At 43.7% G+C, this 19,383-nt stretch overlaps 1 protein-coding gene across 1 annotated transcript; it reads right to left on the bottom strand.

The window, feature by feature from the left end:
- Window positions 1-412: 412 nt before the first annotated feature.
- Window positions 413-19,024, bottom strand: LOC135567015 (cGMP-specific 3',5'-cyclic phosphodiesterase-like; the record flags this gene model as incomplete). The annotated part of the gene is made up of 5 exons (XM_065014542.1): window positions 18,650-19,024; window positions 6,710-7,334; window positions 6,097-6,264; window positions 2,299-2,388; window positions 413-493 (listed from the first exon to the last, which is right to left on the bottom strand). Coding segments are annotated over exons 1-5 (1,155 nt in total), but the record flags the coding sequence as incomplete, so codon positions are not given.
- Between the last annotated feature and the right edge of the window lie 359 nt (window positions 19,025-19,383).

Genomic DNA, 19,383 nt, shown 5'->3' on the forward strand with positions numbered 1-19,383 from the left:
CAGACAGACAGACAGACAGACAGACAGACAGACAGACAGACAGACAGACAGACAGACAGACAGACAGACAGACAGACAGACAGACAGACAGACAGACAGACAGACAGACAGACAGACAGACAGACAGACAAGACAGACAGACAGACAGACAGACAGACAGACAGACAGACAGACAGACAGACAGACAGACAGACAGACAGACAGACAGACAGACAGACAGACAGACAGACAGACAGACAGACAGACAGACAGACAAGACAGACAGACAGACAGACAGACAGACAGACAGACAGACAGACAGACAGACAGACAGACAGACAGACAGACAAGACAGACAGACAGACAGACAGACAGACAGACAGACAGACAGACAGACAGACAGACAGACAGACAGACAGACAGACAGACAGACCTTCTCATCCTGGTCTGTGAACAGAGAACCCTGGACATCATCACTGATCCTCTTGTTCAGCACCAGAGCTGCTCCTAGAACCTAGAGGAGGAGGAGGAGGAGGGGGGAGAGGAGGAGGATGAGGAGGGAGAGGAGGAGGAGGAAGAGGAGGAGGAGGAGGAGGAGGAGGAGGAGGAGGGAGAGGAGGAGGATGAGGAGGGAGAGGAGGAGGAGGAGGGAGGAGGAGGAGGAGGGAGAGGAGGAGGAGGAAGAGGAGGAGGAGGAGGAGGGAGAGGAGGAGGGAGAGGAGGAGGAGGAGGAGGAGGAGGAGGGAGAGGAGGAGGAGGGAGAGGAGGAGGAGGAGGGAGGAGGAGGGGAGGGAGGAGGAGGAAGAGGAGGAGGAGGAGGAGGGAGAGGAGGAGGGAGAGGAGGAGGAGGAGGAGGGAGGAGGGAGAGGAGGAGGAGGGAGAGGAGGAGGAGGGGAGGAGGGAGAGGAGGAGGAGGGGGGGAGAGGAGGAGGGAGAGGGGGGGAGGAACAAGAGAGAGATATATATAGAGAGAGAGAGAGAAAGAGAGAGAGAGAGAGAGAGAGAGAGAGAGAGAGAGAGAGAGGAGGGGGAGAGAGGAGAGGGAGGGGGAGGGGGAGAAAGATAGAGGAGAGAGAGTAAAGAGGGAGATAAACATTGAGGTCAATTTGAACTAGAATTGGAATGTCAGTTTACTTCCAGAACTGACAGAATATGGAACCTTGGGGATATGTGATACGTTCCAAATGCCACCCAATTTACTACATAGTATACTACTTCTGTCTAGAATGGTCTGAGGGGAATAGGGTGTCTAGAATGGTCTGAGGGGAATAGGGTACACTACTTCTGTCTAGAATGGTCTGAGGGGAATAGGGTACACTACTTCTGTCTAGAATGGTATGAGGGGAATAGGGTACACTACTTCTGTCTAGAATGGTCTGAGGGGAATAGGGTACACTACTTCTGTCTAGAATGGTATGAGGGGAATAGGGTACACTACTTCTGTCTAGAATGGTCTGAGGGGAATAGGGTACACTACTTCTGTCTAGAATGGTCTGAGGGGAATAGGGTGCCTAGAATTGTCTGAGGGGAATAGGGTACACTACTTCTGTCTAGAATGGTCTGAGGGGAATAGGGTGCCTATAATTGTCTGAGGGGAATAGGGTACACTACTTCTGTCTAGAATGGTCTGAGGGGAATAGGGTACACTACTTCTGTCTAGAATGGTATGAGGGGAATAGGGTGTCTAGAATGGTCTGAGGGGAATAGGGTACACTACTTCTGTCTAGAATGGTCTGAGGGGAATAGGGTGCACTACTTCTGTCTAGAATGGTCTGAGGGGAATAGGTTGTCTAGAATGGTCTGAGGGGAATAGGGTACACTACTTCTGTCTAGAATGGTCTGAGGGGAATAGGGTGCACTACTTCTGTCTAGAATGGTCTGAGGGGAATAGGGTACACTACTTCTGTCTAGAATGGTCTGAGGGGAATAGGGTACACTAAATGTAATGTAAATGTACTTCTGTCTAGAATGGTCTAAGGGGAATAGGGTGTCTAGAATGGTATGAGGGGAATAGGGTACACTACTTCTGTCTAGAATGGTCTGAGGGGAATAAGGTACACTACTTCTGTTTAGAATGGTCTGAGGGGAATAGGGAACACTACTTCTGTCTAGAATGGTCTGAGGGGAATAGGGAACACTACTTCTGTCTAGAATGGTCTGAGGGGAATAGGGAACACTACTTCTGTCTAGAATGGTCTGAGGGGAATAGGGAACACTACTTCTGTCTAGAATGGTCTGAGGGGAATAGGGTACACTACTTCTGTCTAGAATGGTCTGAGGGGAATAGGTTGCCATTTGGGAGGTCTCCATGATGCTCACCTCCTGTCTACTGTTCTTAATCGGGACACTCAGGACACTCTTGAGTTTGAAACCTGCCGTCTGGTCCTCGTCTGTGGTGAACCTGGGGTCCTGGAGGAGAGACACAACAAACCTTTTCATTTTTAAAAATGTATTTTACATGTATTTAGTAGATCGTCCACTCAGTAACATTCTCCCCCCTCCTCCCTCCTCCTCCCCCCTCCTCACCTCTACCTGAGGTAAACTACTGAGAGAGGGGGAGGGAGGAGGAGGAGGGAGGAGACACAGACCGTCCTCCTCCTCCCCCCTCCTCCCCCTCCTCCCTCCTCCTCCCCCCACCTCCCCTCTACCTGAGGTAAACCACTGAGAGGAGACACAGACCGTCCTCCTCCTCCCCTCTACCTGAGGTAAACCACTGAGAGGAGACACAGACCGTCCCCCTCCTCCCCCCTCCTCCCCTCTACCTGAGGTAAACCACTGAGAGGAGACACAGACCGTCCACCTCCTCCCCTCTACCTGAGGTAAACCACTGAGAGAGGAGGAGGAGGAGGAGACACAGACCGTCCACCTCCTCCTCCCCTCTACCTGAGGTAAACCACTGAGAGGAGACACAGACCGTCCACCTCCTCCCCTCTACCTGAGGTAAACCACTGAGAGAGGAGGAGGAGGGAGGAGACACAGACCGTCCACCTCCTCCCCCCACCTCCCCTCTACCTGAGGTAAACCACTGAGAGAGGAGGAGGAGGGAGGAGACACAGACCGTCCACCTCCTCCCCCCACCTCCCCTCTACCTGAGGTAAACCACTGAGAGAGGAGGAGGAGGGAGGAGACACAGACCGTCCACCTCCTCCCCCCACCTCCCCTCTACCTGAGGTAAACCACTGAGAGAGGAGGAGGGAGGAGGAGGAGGGAGGAGACACAGACCATCCCCCTCCTCCCCCCACCTCCCCTCTAGCTGAGGTAAACCACTGAGAGGAGACACAGACCGTCCCCCAGAAACCAGCTCAATGTATCTGACGAATCCATAGACTCCAACCACTTGAAAGCGCAACATTTAACATTTTAGTCATTTATCAGACTCTCTTATCCAGAGAGATTTACAGTAGTGAGTCATTTATCAGACTCTCTTATCCAGAGAAATTTACAGTAGTGAGTCATTTATCAGACTCTCTCACCCAGGAGATTTACAGTAGTGAGTCATTTATCAGACTCTCTCACCCAGAGAGATTTACAGTAGTGAGTCATTTATCAGACTCTCTCACCCAGAGAGATTTACAGTAGTGAGTCATTTATCAGACTCTCTCACCCAGAGAGATTTACAGTAGTGAGTCATTTATCAGTCACCCAGAGGTGAGTGAGTCATTTATCCGACTCTCTTATCCAGAGAGATTTACAGTAGTGAGTCATTTATCAGACTCTCTCACCCAGAGAGATTTACAGTAGTGAGTCATTTATCAGACTCTCTCACCCAGGGAGATTTACAGTAGTGAGTCATTTATCAGACTCTCTCACCCAGAGAGATTTACAGTAGTGAGTCATTTATCAGACTCTCTCACCCAGGAGATTTACAGTAGTGAGTCATTTATCAGACTCTCTCACCCAGAGAGATTTACAGTAGTGAGTCATTTATCAGACTCTCTCACCCAGAGAGATTTACAGTAGTGAGTCATTTATCAGACTCTCTCACCCAGGGAGATTTACAGTAGTGAGTCATTTATCAGACTCTCTCACCCAGAGAGATTTACAGTAGTGAGTCATTTATCAGACTCTCTCACCCAGAGAGATTTACAGTAGTGAGTCATTTATCAGACTCTCTCACCCAGGAGATTTACAGTAGTGAGTCATTTATCAGACTCTCTCACCCAGAGATTTACAGTAGTGAGTCATTTATCAGACTCTCTCTCACCCAGAGAGATTTACAGTAGTGAGTCATTTATCAGACTCTCTCACCCAGGAGATTTACAGTAGTGAGTCATTTATCAGACTCTCTCACCCAGGGAGATTTACAGTAGTGAGTCATTTATCAGACTCTCTCACCCAGAGAGATTTACAGTAGTGAGTCATTTATCAGACTCTCTCACCCAGAGAGATTTACAGTAGTGAGTCATTTATCAGACTCTCTCACCCAGGGAGATTTACAGTAGTGAGTCATTTATCAGACTCTCTCACCCAGAGAGATTTACAGTAGTGAGTCATTTATCAGACTCTCTCACCCAGAGAGATTTACAGTAGTGAGTCATTTATCAGACTCTCTCACAGTAGTATAGTGTAGACATGATCAAACACAAATCTTAGAATCAACTATTAAAGACGACCAGAACCCACTGGATTCCAGAACCCACTGGATTCCAGAACACACTGGATTCCAGAACCCACTGGATTCTCCAATTACATTGAATGAGCTACAGGACAAAATACAAACCCTCCAACCCAAAAAGGCCTGTGGTGTTGACGGTATCCTTAATGAAATGATCAAATATATAGACAACAAATTCCAAACTCTTTGACATAATCCTTAGCTCTGGCATCTTCCCCAATATTTGGAACCAAGGACTGATCACCCCAATCCACAAAAGTGGAGACAAATTTGACCCCAATAACTACCGTGGAATATGCGTCAACAGTAACCAGTAACCAAATGTCAAATTGGCTTCTAACCAAATTACCGTACGACAGACCACGTATTCACCCTAAATGAGAAACAAACAAACCAAAACAAAGGCAAAGTCTTCTCATGCTTTGTCGATTTCAAAAAAGCTTTAGACTCAATTTGGGATGAGGATCTGCTATACAAATGGACGGAAAGTGGAAAGCTTTGACTATGTACAGACTCCGTGAGCAGAGCCTTGCTATTGAGAAAGGCCGCCGTAGGCAGACATGACTCTCAAGAGAAGACAGGTTATGTGCAACACTGCCCACAAAATGAGGTGGAAACTGAGCTGCACTTCCTAACCTCCTGCCCAATGTATGACCATATTAGAGAGACATATTTCCCTCAGATTACACAGACCCACAACGAATTCGAAAAACAAACCCAATTTTGATAAACTCCCATATCTACTGGGTGAAATACCACAGTGTGACATCACAGCAGCAAGATGTGTGACCTGTTGCCACGAGAAAAGGGCAACCAGTGAAGAACAAACACCATTGTAAATACAACCCACATTTATGCTTATTTATTTATTCTCCCTTGTGTCCTTTAACTATTCGCACATCGTTACAATATATATAATATATATACAATATATAGAATATATAAACAATATATATAATATATAAACAATATATATAATATATAAACAATATATAGAATATATAAACAATATATATAATATATAAACAATATATATAATATATAAACAATATATAGAATATATAAACAATATATATATATAGAATATATAAACAATATATATAATATATAAACAATATATAGAATATATAAACAATATATATAATATATATAAACAAATATATAGAATATATAAACAATATATATATAATATATAAACAATATATAGAATATATAAACAATATATATAATATATATAAACAATATATAGAATATATAAACAATATATATAATATATATAAACAATATATAGAATATATAAACAATATATATAATATATAAACAATATATATAATATATATCATTTGACATTTGAAAAGTCTTTATTATTGTGTAACTTTTGTGAGTCTAATGTTTACTGTTAATTTTATTGTTTATTTCTTTTATCTATTTCACTCTTTTATCTATTTCACTCCCATACAAATAAAGCCCATTGAATTGTTTGAGAAGTAGACGTTGTTTACCTCACAGACGTCTCCTGTCATGTTCATGGGCATCCCTGTGGCAACTACATATCCCAGGATGCCCTTCAACAGCTCCTGGTGGGCATGGTGGCTGGAAGACTCTTCCCTCACGCAACCCGGCGTCGTCAGGGAAACCACCTGGACCAATCCCCTACATCCATCCTGGTCCTGGAGGAACAACAGAAAGAATCAATATGTCAATCAACCAACTAATCAATGAATCAACCAACCAATCATCAAGCCAATCAACAAGCCAATCAACCAGCCAATCAACAAGCCAATCAACAAGCCAATCAACCAGCCAATCAACAAGCCAATCAACCAGCCAATCAACAAGCCAATCAACAAGCCAATCAACCAGCCAATCAACAAGCCAATCAACCAGCCAATCAACAAGCCAATCAACAAGCCAATCAACAAGCCAATCAACCAGCCAATCAATGAATCAATAAATGTAATTCAATCAATATGTCAATCAACCAACTAATCAATGAATCAACTAACCAATCATCAAGCCAATCAATCAACCAGCCAATCAATCAACCAACCAATCAATCAACCAGCCAATCAATGAATCAGTCAACCAGCCATAACGAGCTAACAGCAGTAGTACCTGTCGGAGCAGAGACAGAGAGCAGCGTTCTGCCCACACCACCTCTATGGCATGTTGCAGGGCCCCCTGGCAGAGCTCCGCCACAGAGCCTATCCTCCCAGAGCCTCCAGCCAGTATCTTCATCATCCAGTCACAGCCCTCACCTCGCCCACAGGGCTCACCTCGCCCACAAGGCTCACCTCGCCCACAAGGCTCACCTCGCCCACAAGGCTCAGCTCGCCCACAGGGCTCACCTCGCCCACAGGATCTAGTCCTCCTCGGAGAGCGGGGTGAAGAGCGGGGTGAGGAGCGAGGTGAGCTGGGGGAGTGGGGGCAGCGAAGGGAGCGAGAAGAAACTGTGGAGTGGGGGGAGCGAGGGGTACGGGGGGAGCAACTGCCCGCCTTCTCGAGGAGGAGGGGGTCACCCCACTGGGGGGTGGAAAGGGTAGAGGTCTGGTGAGGGGGGGGTTGGGGCAGGGAGGGGATGGAGGTGGAGATCCGGAGGGAGGGGCTGGACAGGGGGAAGGAGTCCCGGCCGCGGCCCAGGAGGAGCATGCTGGAGCTGGGGTCGGACGGAGACCTGCTGGGCCCTCTGGAGGTCTGAGGAGAGGGTAGCGTCTCCACGAACCAGCCTCCCACCATCTCCCTGACACACACACACACACACGCGCACGCACACACACACACACACACACACACAGTGTATCTTAATGCCAGCACTACATAGCTGTACCCATGTATCAACTCATCATCAAACCATTAATTAGTGGGATCAGGTGTGTAGTGCTAGGGCAAAAAGACCATGATGTAGATACACTGCCCTATATAGAGCACTATTATGACCAGGATGAAGAAACACTGCCCTATATAGAGCACTATTTAGACCAGGATGAAGAAACACTGCCCTATATAGAGCACTATTTGGACCAGGGTGAAGATACACTGCCCTATATAGAGCACTATTTAGACCAGGATGAAGAAACACTGCCCTATATAGAGCACTATTTAGACCAGTGTTACGCACGCCTCTATGAAGAGGGAACGCAACACCCTGCTACAACTAAACTCTCTGTGAAGTGAAAAAGGTATGGACTGTAGGTGCGAGTAAAAATGACAACAAGCAGAATGTGGTACCGTTTACAAGGACTTTATTCCTTTACACGGTAATATGAGGAAAAGGGGCTGGACGGAACCAAAGCAAAGAAAGTAAATCTCAAAACCCCCCCTCTCCTATCTTACCTGCCTACCCACTACTTACCTAATTTAGCACCACCTGGTGCCCTAACCAAAATACAGGGGGTGGTCCGCCCAGGTCTTACCTAGTGTGCCTAGACAGCGAATATGCTACGGGTATATGTATGCCCGCGGGCCTCTTGCCTAAGCACTCCCAAAGTGCCTTCCCCTTTCTCCCCCCCTGGGAACAAATGAAACAGAATATTAAACCATTTTCAAACAGACAATTTTTAGACCACGATGAGGAAACACTGCCCTATATAGAGCACTATTTAGACCAGGATGAGGAAACACTGCCCTATATAGAGCACTATTTAGACCAGGATGAGGAAACACTGCCCTATATAGAGCACTATTTAGACCAGGATGAGGAAACACTGCCCTATATAGAGCACTATTTAGACCAGGATGAGGAAACACTGCCCTATATAGAGCACTATTTAGACCAGGATGAAGAAACACTGCCCTATATAGAGCACTATTTAGACCAGGATGAAGAAACACTGCCCTATATAGAGCACCATTTAGACCACGATGAAGATACACTGCCCTATATAGAGCACTATTTAGACCATGATGAGGAAACACTGCCCTATATAGTGCACCATTTAGACCACGATGAGTAAACACTGCCCTATATAGAGCACTATTTAGACCACGACGAAGAAACACTGCCCTATATAGAGCACTATTTGGACCAGGGTGAAGATACACTGCCCTATATAGAGCACCATTTAGACCACGATGAAGAAACACTGCCCTATATAGAGCACCATTTAGACCACGATGAAGAAACACTGCCCTATATAGAGCACCATTTAGACCACGATGAAGAAACACTGCCCTATATAGAGCACCATTTAGACCACGATGAAGAAACACTGCCCTATATAGAGCACCATTTAGACCACGATGAAGAAACACTGCCCTATATAGAGCACCATTTAGACCACGATGAAGAAACACTCCCTATATAGAGCACCATTTAGACCACGATGAAGAAACACTGCCCTATATAGAGCACCATTTAGACCACGATGAAGAAACACTGCCCTATATAGAGCACCATTTAGACCACGATGAAGAAACACTGCCCTATATAGTGCACTATTTAGACCAGGATGAGTATACACTGCCCTATATAGAGCACCATTTAGACCACGATGAAGAAACACTGCCCTATATAGTGCACTATTTAGACCAGGATGAGTATACACTGCCCTATATAGAGCACCATTTAGACCACGATGAAGAAACACTGCCCTATATAGTGCACTATTTAGACCAAGATGAAGAAACACTGCCCTATATAGAGAACTATTTGGACCAGGATGAAGAAACACTGCCCTATATAGAGCACCATTTAGACCACGATGAAGAAACACTGCCCTATATAGTGCACTATTTAGACCAAGATGAAGAAACAGTGCCCTATATAGAGAACTATTTGGACCAGGATGAAGATACACTGCCCTACTGTATATAGAGCACTATTTAGCCCAAGATGAAGAAACACTGCCCTATATAGAGCACTATTTTGGCGAAGATGAGGAAACACTGCCCTATATAGAGCACTATTTAGACCAGGATGAAGAAACACTGCCCTATATAGAGCACTATTTCGACCATGATGAGGAAACACTGCCCTATATAGAGCACTATTTGGACCAGGATGAAGAAACACTGCCCTATATAGAGCACTATTTAGACCAGGATGAAGGAACACTGCCCTATATAGCGCACTATTTAGACCAAGATGAAGAAACACTGCCCTATATAGAGGACTATTTAGACCAGGATGAGGAAACACTGGCCTATATAGAGCACTATTTAGACCACGATGAAGAAACACTGCCCTATATAGAGCACTATTTTGACGAAGACCAGGATAAAGAAACACTGCCCTATATAGAGCACTATTTAGACCAGGATGAAGAAACACTGCCCTATATAGAGCACTATTTTGACGAAGACCAGGATGAAGAAACACTGCCCTATATAGAGCACTATTTAGACCAGGATGAAGAAACACTGCCCTATGTAGAGCACTATTTTGATGAAGACCAGGATGAAGAAACACTGCCCTGTATAGAGCACTATTTTGACAAAGACCAGGATGAAGAAACACTGCCCTATATAGAGCACTATTTTGACGAAGACCAGGATGAAGAAACACTGCCCTATATAGAGCACTATTTTGACGAAGACCAGGATGAAGAAACACTGCCCTATATAGAGCACTATTTTGACAAAGACCAGGATAAAGAAACACTGCCCTATATAGAGCACTATTTTGACCAGGATGAAGATACACTGCCCTATATAGAGCACTATTTTAACCAGAATGAAGAAACACTGCCCTATATAGAGCACTATTTTGACCAGGATGAAGAAACACTGCCCTATATAGAGCACCATTTTAACCAGGATGAAGAAACACTGCCCTATATAGAGCACTATTTTGACGAAGACCAGGATGAAGAAACACTGCCCTATATAGAGCACTATTAAGACCAAGATGAAGACATACTCCCCTATATAGAGCACTATTTGGGCCAGGATGAAGATACACTGCCCTATATAGAGCACTATATAGACCAGGATGAAGAAACACTGCCCTATATAGAACACTATATAGACCAGGATGAAGAAACACTGCCCTATATAGAGCACTATTTAGACCAGGATGAAGAAACACTGCCCTATGTAGAGCACTATTTAGACCAGGATGAAGAAACACTGCCCTATATATTGCACTATTTAGACCAAGATGAAGAAACACTGCCCTATATAGAGCACTATTTAGACCAGGATGAAGAAACACTGCCCTATATAGAGCACTATTTAGACCAGGATGAAGAAACACTGCCCTATATAGAGCACTATTTAGACCAGGATGAAGAAACACTGCCCTATATAGAGCTCTATTTTGATGAAGACCAGGATGAAGAAACACTGCCCTATATAGAGCACTATTTTGACGAAGACCAGGATAAAGAAACACTGCCCTATATAGAGCACTATTTAGACCAGGATGAAGAAACACTGCCCTATATAGAGCACTATTTTGACGAAGACCAGGATGAAGAAACACTGCCCTATATAGAGCACTATTTAGACCAGGATGAAGAAACACTGCCCTATGTAGAGCACTATTTTGATGAAGACCAGGATGAAGAAACACTGCCCTGTATAGAGCACTATTTTGACAAAGACCAGGATGAAGAAACACTGCCCTATATAGAGCACTATTTTGACGAAGACCAGGATGAAGAAACACTGCCCTATATAGAGCACTATTTTGACGAAGACCAGGATGAAGAAACACTGCCCTATATAGAGCACTATTTTGACAAAGACCAGGATGAAGAAACACTGCCCTATATAGAGCACTATTTTGTCAAAGACCAGGATAAAGAAACACTGCCCTATATAGAGCACTATTTTGACCAGGATAAAGATACACTGCCCTATATAGAACACTATTTTAACCAGAATGAAGAAACACTGCCCTATATAGAGCACTATTTTGACCAGGATGAAGAAACACTGCCCTATGTAGAGCACTATTTAGACCAGGATGAAGAAACACTGCCCTATATATTGCACTATTTAGACCAAGATGAAGAAAAACTGCCCTATATAGAGCACTATTTAGACCAGGATGAAGAAACACTGCCCTATATAGAGCACTATTTAGACCAGGATGAAGAAACACTGCCCTATATAGAGCACTATTTAGACCAGGATGAAGGAACACTGCCCTATATAGAGCACCAGTTTAACCATAATGAAGGAACACTGCCCTATATAGAGCACTATTTAGACAAGGATGAAGGAACACTGCCCTATATAGAGCACTATTTTGACGAAGACCAGGATGAAGAAACACTGCCCTATATAGAGCACTATTAAGACCAAGATGAAGACATACTCCCCTATATAGAGCACTATTTGGACCAGGATGAAGATACACTGCCCTATATAGAGCACTATATAGACCAGGATGAAGAAACACTGCCCTATATAGAGCACTATATAGACCAGGATGAAGAAACACTGCCCTATATAGAGCACTATTTAGACCAGGATGAAGAAACACTGCCCTATGTAGAGCACTATTTAGACCAGGATGAAGAAACAGTGCCCTATATATTGCACTATTTAGACCAAGATGAAGAAACACTGCCCTATATAGAGCACTATTTAGACCAGGATGAAGAAACACTGCCCTATATAGAGCACTATTTAGACCAGGATGAAGGAACACTGCCCTATATAGAGCACCAGTTTAACCAGGATGAAGGAACACTGCCCTATATAGAGCACTATTTAGACAAGGATGAAGGAACACTGCCCTATATAGAGCACTATTTTGACGAAGACCAGGATAAAGAAACACTGCCCTATATAGAGCACTATTTAGACCAGGATAAAGAAACACTGCCCTATATAGAGCACTATTTTGACCAGGATGAAGAAACACTGCCCTATATAGAGCACTATTTAGACCAGGATGAAGATACACTGCCCTATATAGAGCACTATTTAGACCAGGATGTAGATACACTGCCCTATATAGAGCACTATTTAGACCAGGATAAAGAAACACTGCCCTATATAGAGCACTATTTCGACCATGATGAGGAAACACTGCCCTATATAGAGCACTATTTGGACCAGGATGAAGAAACACTGCCCTATATAGAGCACTATTTAGACCAGGATGAAGGAACACTGCCCTATATAGCACGCTATTTAGACCAAGATGAAGAAACACTGCCCTATATAGAGGACTATTTGGACCAGGATGAAGATACACTGCCCTACTGTATATAGAGCACTATTTCGACCATGATGAGGAAACACTGCCCTATATAGAGCACTATTTGGACCAGGATGAAGAAACACTGCCCTATATAGAGCACTATTTAGACCAGGATGAAGGAACACTGCCCTATATAGCGCGCTATTTAGACCAAGATGAAGAAACACTGCCCTATATAGAGGACTATTTGGACCAGGATGAAGATACACTGCCCTACTGTATATAGAGCACTATTTAGACCAAGATGAAGAAACACTGCCCTATATAGAGCACTATTTTAACCAGGATGAAGATACACTGCCCTATATAGAGCACTATTTAGACCAGGATGAGGAAACACTGCCCTATATAGAGCACTATTTAGACCAGGATGAGGAAACACTGCCCTATATAGAGCACTATTTAGACCAGGATGAAGAAACACTGCCCTATATAGAGCTCTATTTTGATGAAGACCAGGATGAAGAAACACTGCCCTATATAGAGCACTATTTTGACGAAGACCAGGATAAAGAAACACTGCCCTATATAGAGCACTATTTAGACCAGGATGAAGAAACATTGCCCTATATAGAGCACTATTTTGACGAAGACCAGGATGAAGAAACACTGCCCTATATAGAGCACTATTTAGACCAGGATGAAGAAACACTGCCCTATGTAGAGCACTATTTTGATGAAGACCAGGATGAAGAAACACTGCCCTGTATAGAGCACTATTTTGACAAAGACCAGGATGAAGAAACACTGCCCTATATAGAGCACTATTTTGACGAAGACCAGGATGAAGAAACACTGCCCTATATAGAGCACTATATAGACCAGGATGAAGAAACACTGCCCTATATAGAGCACTATTTAGACCAGGATGAAGAAACACTGCCCTATGTAGAGCACTATTTAGACCAGGATGAAGAAACACTGCCCTATATATTGCACTATTTAGACCAAGATGAAGAAACACTGCCCTATATAGAGCACTATTTAGACCAGGATGAAGAAACACTGCCCTATATAGAGCACTATTTAGACCAGGATGAAGAAACACTGCCCTATATAGAGCACTATTTAGACCAGGATGAAGAAACACTGCCCTATATAGAGCTCTATTTTGATGAAGACCAGGATGAAGAAACACTGCCCTATATAGAGCACTATTTTGACGAAGACCAGGATAAAGAAACACTGCCCTATATAGAGCACTATTTAGACCAGGATGAAGAAACACTGCCCTATGTAGAGCACTATTTTGATGAAGACCAGGATGAAGAAACACTGCCCTGTATAGAGCACTATTTTGACAAAGACCAGGATGAAGAAACACTGCCCTATATAGAGCACTATTTTGACGAAGACCAGGATGAAGAAACACTGCCCTATATAGAGCACTATTTTGACGAAGACCAGGATGAAGAAACACTGCCCTATATAGAGCACTATTTTGACAAAGACCAGGATAAAGAAACACTGCCCTATATAGAGCACTATTTTGACCAGGATAAAGATACACTGCCCTATATAGAACACTATTTTAACCAGAATGAAGAAACACTGCCCTATATAGAGCACTATTTTGACCAGGATGAAGAAACACTGCCCTATATAGAGCACCATTTTAACCAGGATGAAGAAACACTGCCCTATATAGAGCACTATTTTGACGAAGACCAGGATGAAGAAACACTGCCCTATATAGAGCACTATTAAGACCAAGATGAAGACATACTCCCCTATATAGAGCACTATTTGGACCAGGATGAAGATACACTGCCCTATATAGAGCACTATATAGACCAGGATGAAGAAACACTGCCCTATATAGAGCACTATATAGACCAGGATGAAGAAACACTGCCCTATATAGAGCACTATTTAGACCAGGATGAAGAAACACTGCCCTATGTAGAGCACTATTTAGACCAGGATGAAGAAACACTGCCCTATATATTGCACTATTTAGACCAAGATGAAGAAAAACTGCCCTATATAGAGCACTATTTAGACCAGGATGAAGAAACACTGCCCTATATAGAGCACTATTTAGACCAGGATGAAGAAACACTGCCCTATATAGAGCACTATTTAGACCAGGATGAAGGAACACTGCCCTATATAGAGCACCAGTTTAACCATAATGAAGGAACACTGCCCTATATAGAGCACTATTTAGACAAGGATGAAGGAACACTGCCCTATATAGAGCACTATTTTGACGAAGACCAGGATGAAGAAACACTGCCCTATATAGAGCACTATTAAGACCAAGATGAAGACATACTCCCTATATAGAGCACTATTTGGACCAGGATGAAGATACACTGCCCTATATAGAGCACTATATAGACCAGGATGAAGAAACACTGCCCTATATAGAGCACTATATAGACCAGGATGAAGAAACACTGCCCTATATAGAGCACTATTTAGACCAGGATGAAGAAACACTGCCCTATGTAGAGCACTATTTAGACCAGGATGAAGAAACACTGCCCTATATATTGCACTATTTAGACCAAGATGAAGAAACACTGCCCTATATAGAGCACTATTTAGACCAGGATGAAGAAACACTGCCCTATATAGAGCACTATTTAGACCAGGATGAAGGAACACTGCCCTATATAGAGCACCAGTTTAACCAGGATGAAGGAACACTGCCCTATATAGAGCACTATTTAGACAAGGATGAAGGAACACTGCCCTATATAGAGCACTATTTTGACGAAGACCAGGATAAAGAAACACTGCCCTATATAGAGCACTATTTAGACCAGGATAAAGAAACACTGCCCTATATAGAGCACTATTTTGACCAGGATGAAGAAACACTGCCCTATATAGAGCACTATTTAGACCAGGATGAAGATACACTGCCCTATATAGAGCACTATTTAGACCAGGATGTAGATACACTGCCCTATATAGAGCACTATTTAGACCAGGATAAAGAAACACTGCCCTATATAGAGCACTATTTCGACCATGATGAGGAAACACTGCCCTATATAGAGCACTCTTTGGACCAGGATGAAGAAACACTGCCCTATATAGAGCACTATTTAGACCAGGATGAAGGAACACTGCCCTATATAGCGCGCTATTTAGACCAAGATGAAGAAACACTGCCCTATATAGAGGACTATTTGGACCAGGATGAAGATACACTGCCCTACTGTATATAGAGCACTATTTCGACCATGATGAGGAAACACTGCCCTATATAGAGCACTATTTGGACCAGGATGAAGAAACACTGCCCTATATAGAGCACTATTTAGACCAGGATGAAGGAACACTGCCCTATATAGCGCTATTTAGACCAAGATGAAGAAACACTGCCCTATATAGAGGACTATTTGGACCAGGATGAAGATACACTGCCCTACTGTATATAGAGCACTATTTAGACCAAGATGAAGAAACACTGCCCTATATAGAGCACTATTTTAACCAGGATGAAGATACACTGCCCTATATAGAGCACTATTTAGACCAGGATGAGGAAACACTGCCCTATATAGAGCACTATTTAGACCAGGATGAGGAAACACTGCCCTATATAGAGCACTATTTAGACCAGGATGAAGAAACACTGCCCTATATAGAGCTCTATTTTGATGAAGACCAGGATGAAGAAACACTGCCCTATATAGAGCACTATTTTGACGAAGACCAGGATAAAGAAACACTGCCCTATATAGAGCACTATTTAGACCAGGATGAAGAAACACTGCCCTATATAGAGCACTATTTTGACGAAGACCAGGATGAAGAAACACTGCCCTATATAGAGCACTATTTAGACCAGGATGAAGAAACACTGCCCTATGTAGAGCACTATTTTGATGAAGACCAGGATGAAGAAACACTGCCCTGTATAGAGCACTATTTTGACAAAGACCAGGATGAAGAAACACTGCCCTATATAGAGCACTATTTTGACGAAGACCAGGATGAAGAAACACTGCCCTATATAGAGCACTATTTTGACGAAGACCAGGATGAAGAAACACTGCCCTATATAGAGCACTATTTTGACAAAGACCAGGATGAAGAAACACTGCCCTATATAGAGCACTATTTTGTCAAAGACCAGGATAAAGAAACACTGCCCTATATAGAGCACTATTTTAACCAGAATGAAGAAACACTGCCCTATATAGAGCACTATTTTGACCAGGATGAAGAAACACTGCCCTATATAGAGCACCATTTTAACCAGGATGAAGAAACACTGCCCTATATAGAGCACTATTTTGACGAAGACCAGGATGAAGAAACACTGCCCTATATAGAGCACTATTAAGACCAAGATGAAGACATACTCCCCTATATAGAGCACTATTTGGACCAGGATGAAGATACACTGCCCTATATAGAGCACTATATAGACCAGGATGAAGAAACACTGCCCTATATAGAGCACTATATAGACCAGGATGAAGAAACACTGCCCTATATAGAGCACTATTTAGACCAGGATGAAGAAACACTGCCCTATGTAGAGCACTATTTAGACCAGGATGAAGAAACACTGCCCTATATATTGCACTATTTAGACCAGGATGAAGAAACACTGCCCTATATAGAGCACTATTTAGACCAGGATGAAGGAACACTGCCCTATATAGAGCACTATTTAGACCAGGATGAAGGAACACTGCCCTATATAGAGCACCAGTTTAACCATAATGAAGGAACACTGCCCTATATAGAGCACTATTTAGACAAGGATGAAGGAACACTGCCCTATATAGAGCACTATTTTGACGAAGACCAGGATAAAGAAACACTGCCCTATATAGAGCACTATTTAGACCAGGATAAAGAAACACTGCCCTATATAGAGCACTATTTTGACCAGGATGAAGAAACACTGCCCTATATAGAGCACTATTTAGACCAGGATGAAGATACAATGCCCTATATAGAGCACTATTTTGACCAGGATGAAGAAACACTGCCCTATATAGAGCACTATTTAGACCAGGATGTAGATACACTGCCCTATATAGAGCACTATTTAGAGCAGGATAAAGAAACACTGCCCTATATAGAGCACTATTTTGACCAGGATGAAGACACACTGCCCTATATAGAGCACTATTTTGACCAGGATGAAGAAACACTGCCCTATATAGAGCACTATTTAGACCAGGATGTAGATACACTGCCCTATATAGAGCACTATTTAGACCAGGATGAAGATACACTGCCCTATATAGAGCACTATTTAGACCAGGATGAAGAAACACTGCCCTATATAGAGCACCATTTAGACCAGGATGAAGAAACACTGCCCTATTGTATATAGAGCACTATTTAGACCAGGATGAAGAAACACTGCCCTATATAGAGCACTATTTTGACGAAGACCAGGATAAAGAAACACTGCCCTATATATAGCACTATGTTGATGAAGACCAGGATAAAGAAACACTGCCCTATATAGAGCACTATTTAGACCAAGATGAAGATACACTGCCCTATATAGAGCACTATTTAGACCAGGATGAAGATACACTGCCCTATATAGAGCACTATTTAGACCAGGATGAAGATACACTGCCCTATATAGAGCACTATTTAGACCAGGATGAAGATACACTGCCCTATATAGAGCACTATTTAGACCAGGATGAAGATACACTGCCCTATATAGAGCACTATTTGGACCAGGATGAGGAAACACTGCCCTATATAGAGCACTATTTAGACCAGGATGAGGAAACACTGCCCTATATAGAGCACTATTTAGACCAGGATGAAGAAACACTGCCCTATATAGAGCTCTATTTTGATGAAGACCAGGATGAAGAAACACTGCCCTATATAGAGCACTATTTTGACAAAGACCAGGAAAAAAGAAACACACTTCCAACATCTCATCAAGGTCCTACCTGGACGAGTGTTCATCCAGCCAAACCTCCACCCTGTTGCTGTCCACACCTCTCCCAAACCCCCATCGATGTGTCTTGGTCCGACGGCTCCACAGCGGCGAGAAAAACCAACCAGCGCTGGTCACATGGTTGTTCCCTTCCGCCCGGGCAGGGAGAGTCGAAAGGAGAGGAAGTGTCGGGAGTCGCTCCATCCGAGGCCATCTGCTCCTGCAGCGGTTCGGACTGGAGGCAGGGCATACCGTCCGACAAGTAGCTTGAAAACAGGTCCCTTAAACTCAGTTTGAGCGACGGGAGGCCACCTCCATTATTTAACAGAGCCGTTCGGAATCAGAGACTGAGAACAACGTGGAGCAGAGGGAGTCTTGAGCCTACAGAGCACGCTCACGATTAGAGAGACAGAGACAGAGACAGACACCGCTTTCAGAGCTCACCCATTATCCTATCAGCTATTGGAGAAACCCAGAGAGAGATATATTTAGGTTAACCTAATCCTGGAGGCCTTGATTTAATGCCGCGAGCTGGCATCGCCCAGGTGTTTTATTCGGTAGGAACATTCAAGGAACGGATTAGCGGCCGATTTGGAGCTGGGACTATTAAAGGACACTGAACCCCCAGGGTTCCCGAGCCAGGCTGGGAATCCCTCCCAGTGGCCCTCCCTCTCTCCCCTTCCTCTCCATGTTGGTCCTCCCTCTCTCCCCTTCCTCTCCATGTTGGTCCTCCCTCTCTCCCCTTCC

This window comes from Oncorhynchus nerka, unplaced genomic scaffold (assembly GCF_034236695.1).
Source record: "Oncorhynchus nerka isolate Pitt River unplaced genomic scaffold, Oner_Uvic_2.0 unplaced_scaffold_2752, whole genome shotgun sequence".
Classification (NCBI taxonomy): Eukaryota; Metazoa; Chordata; class Actinopteri; order Salmoniformes; family Salmonidae; genus Oncorhynchus; species Oncorhynchus nerka.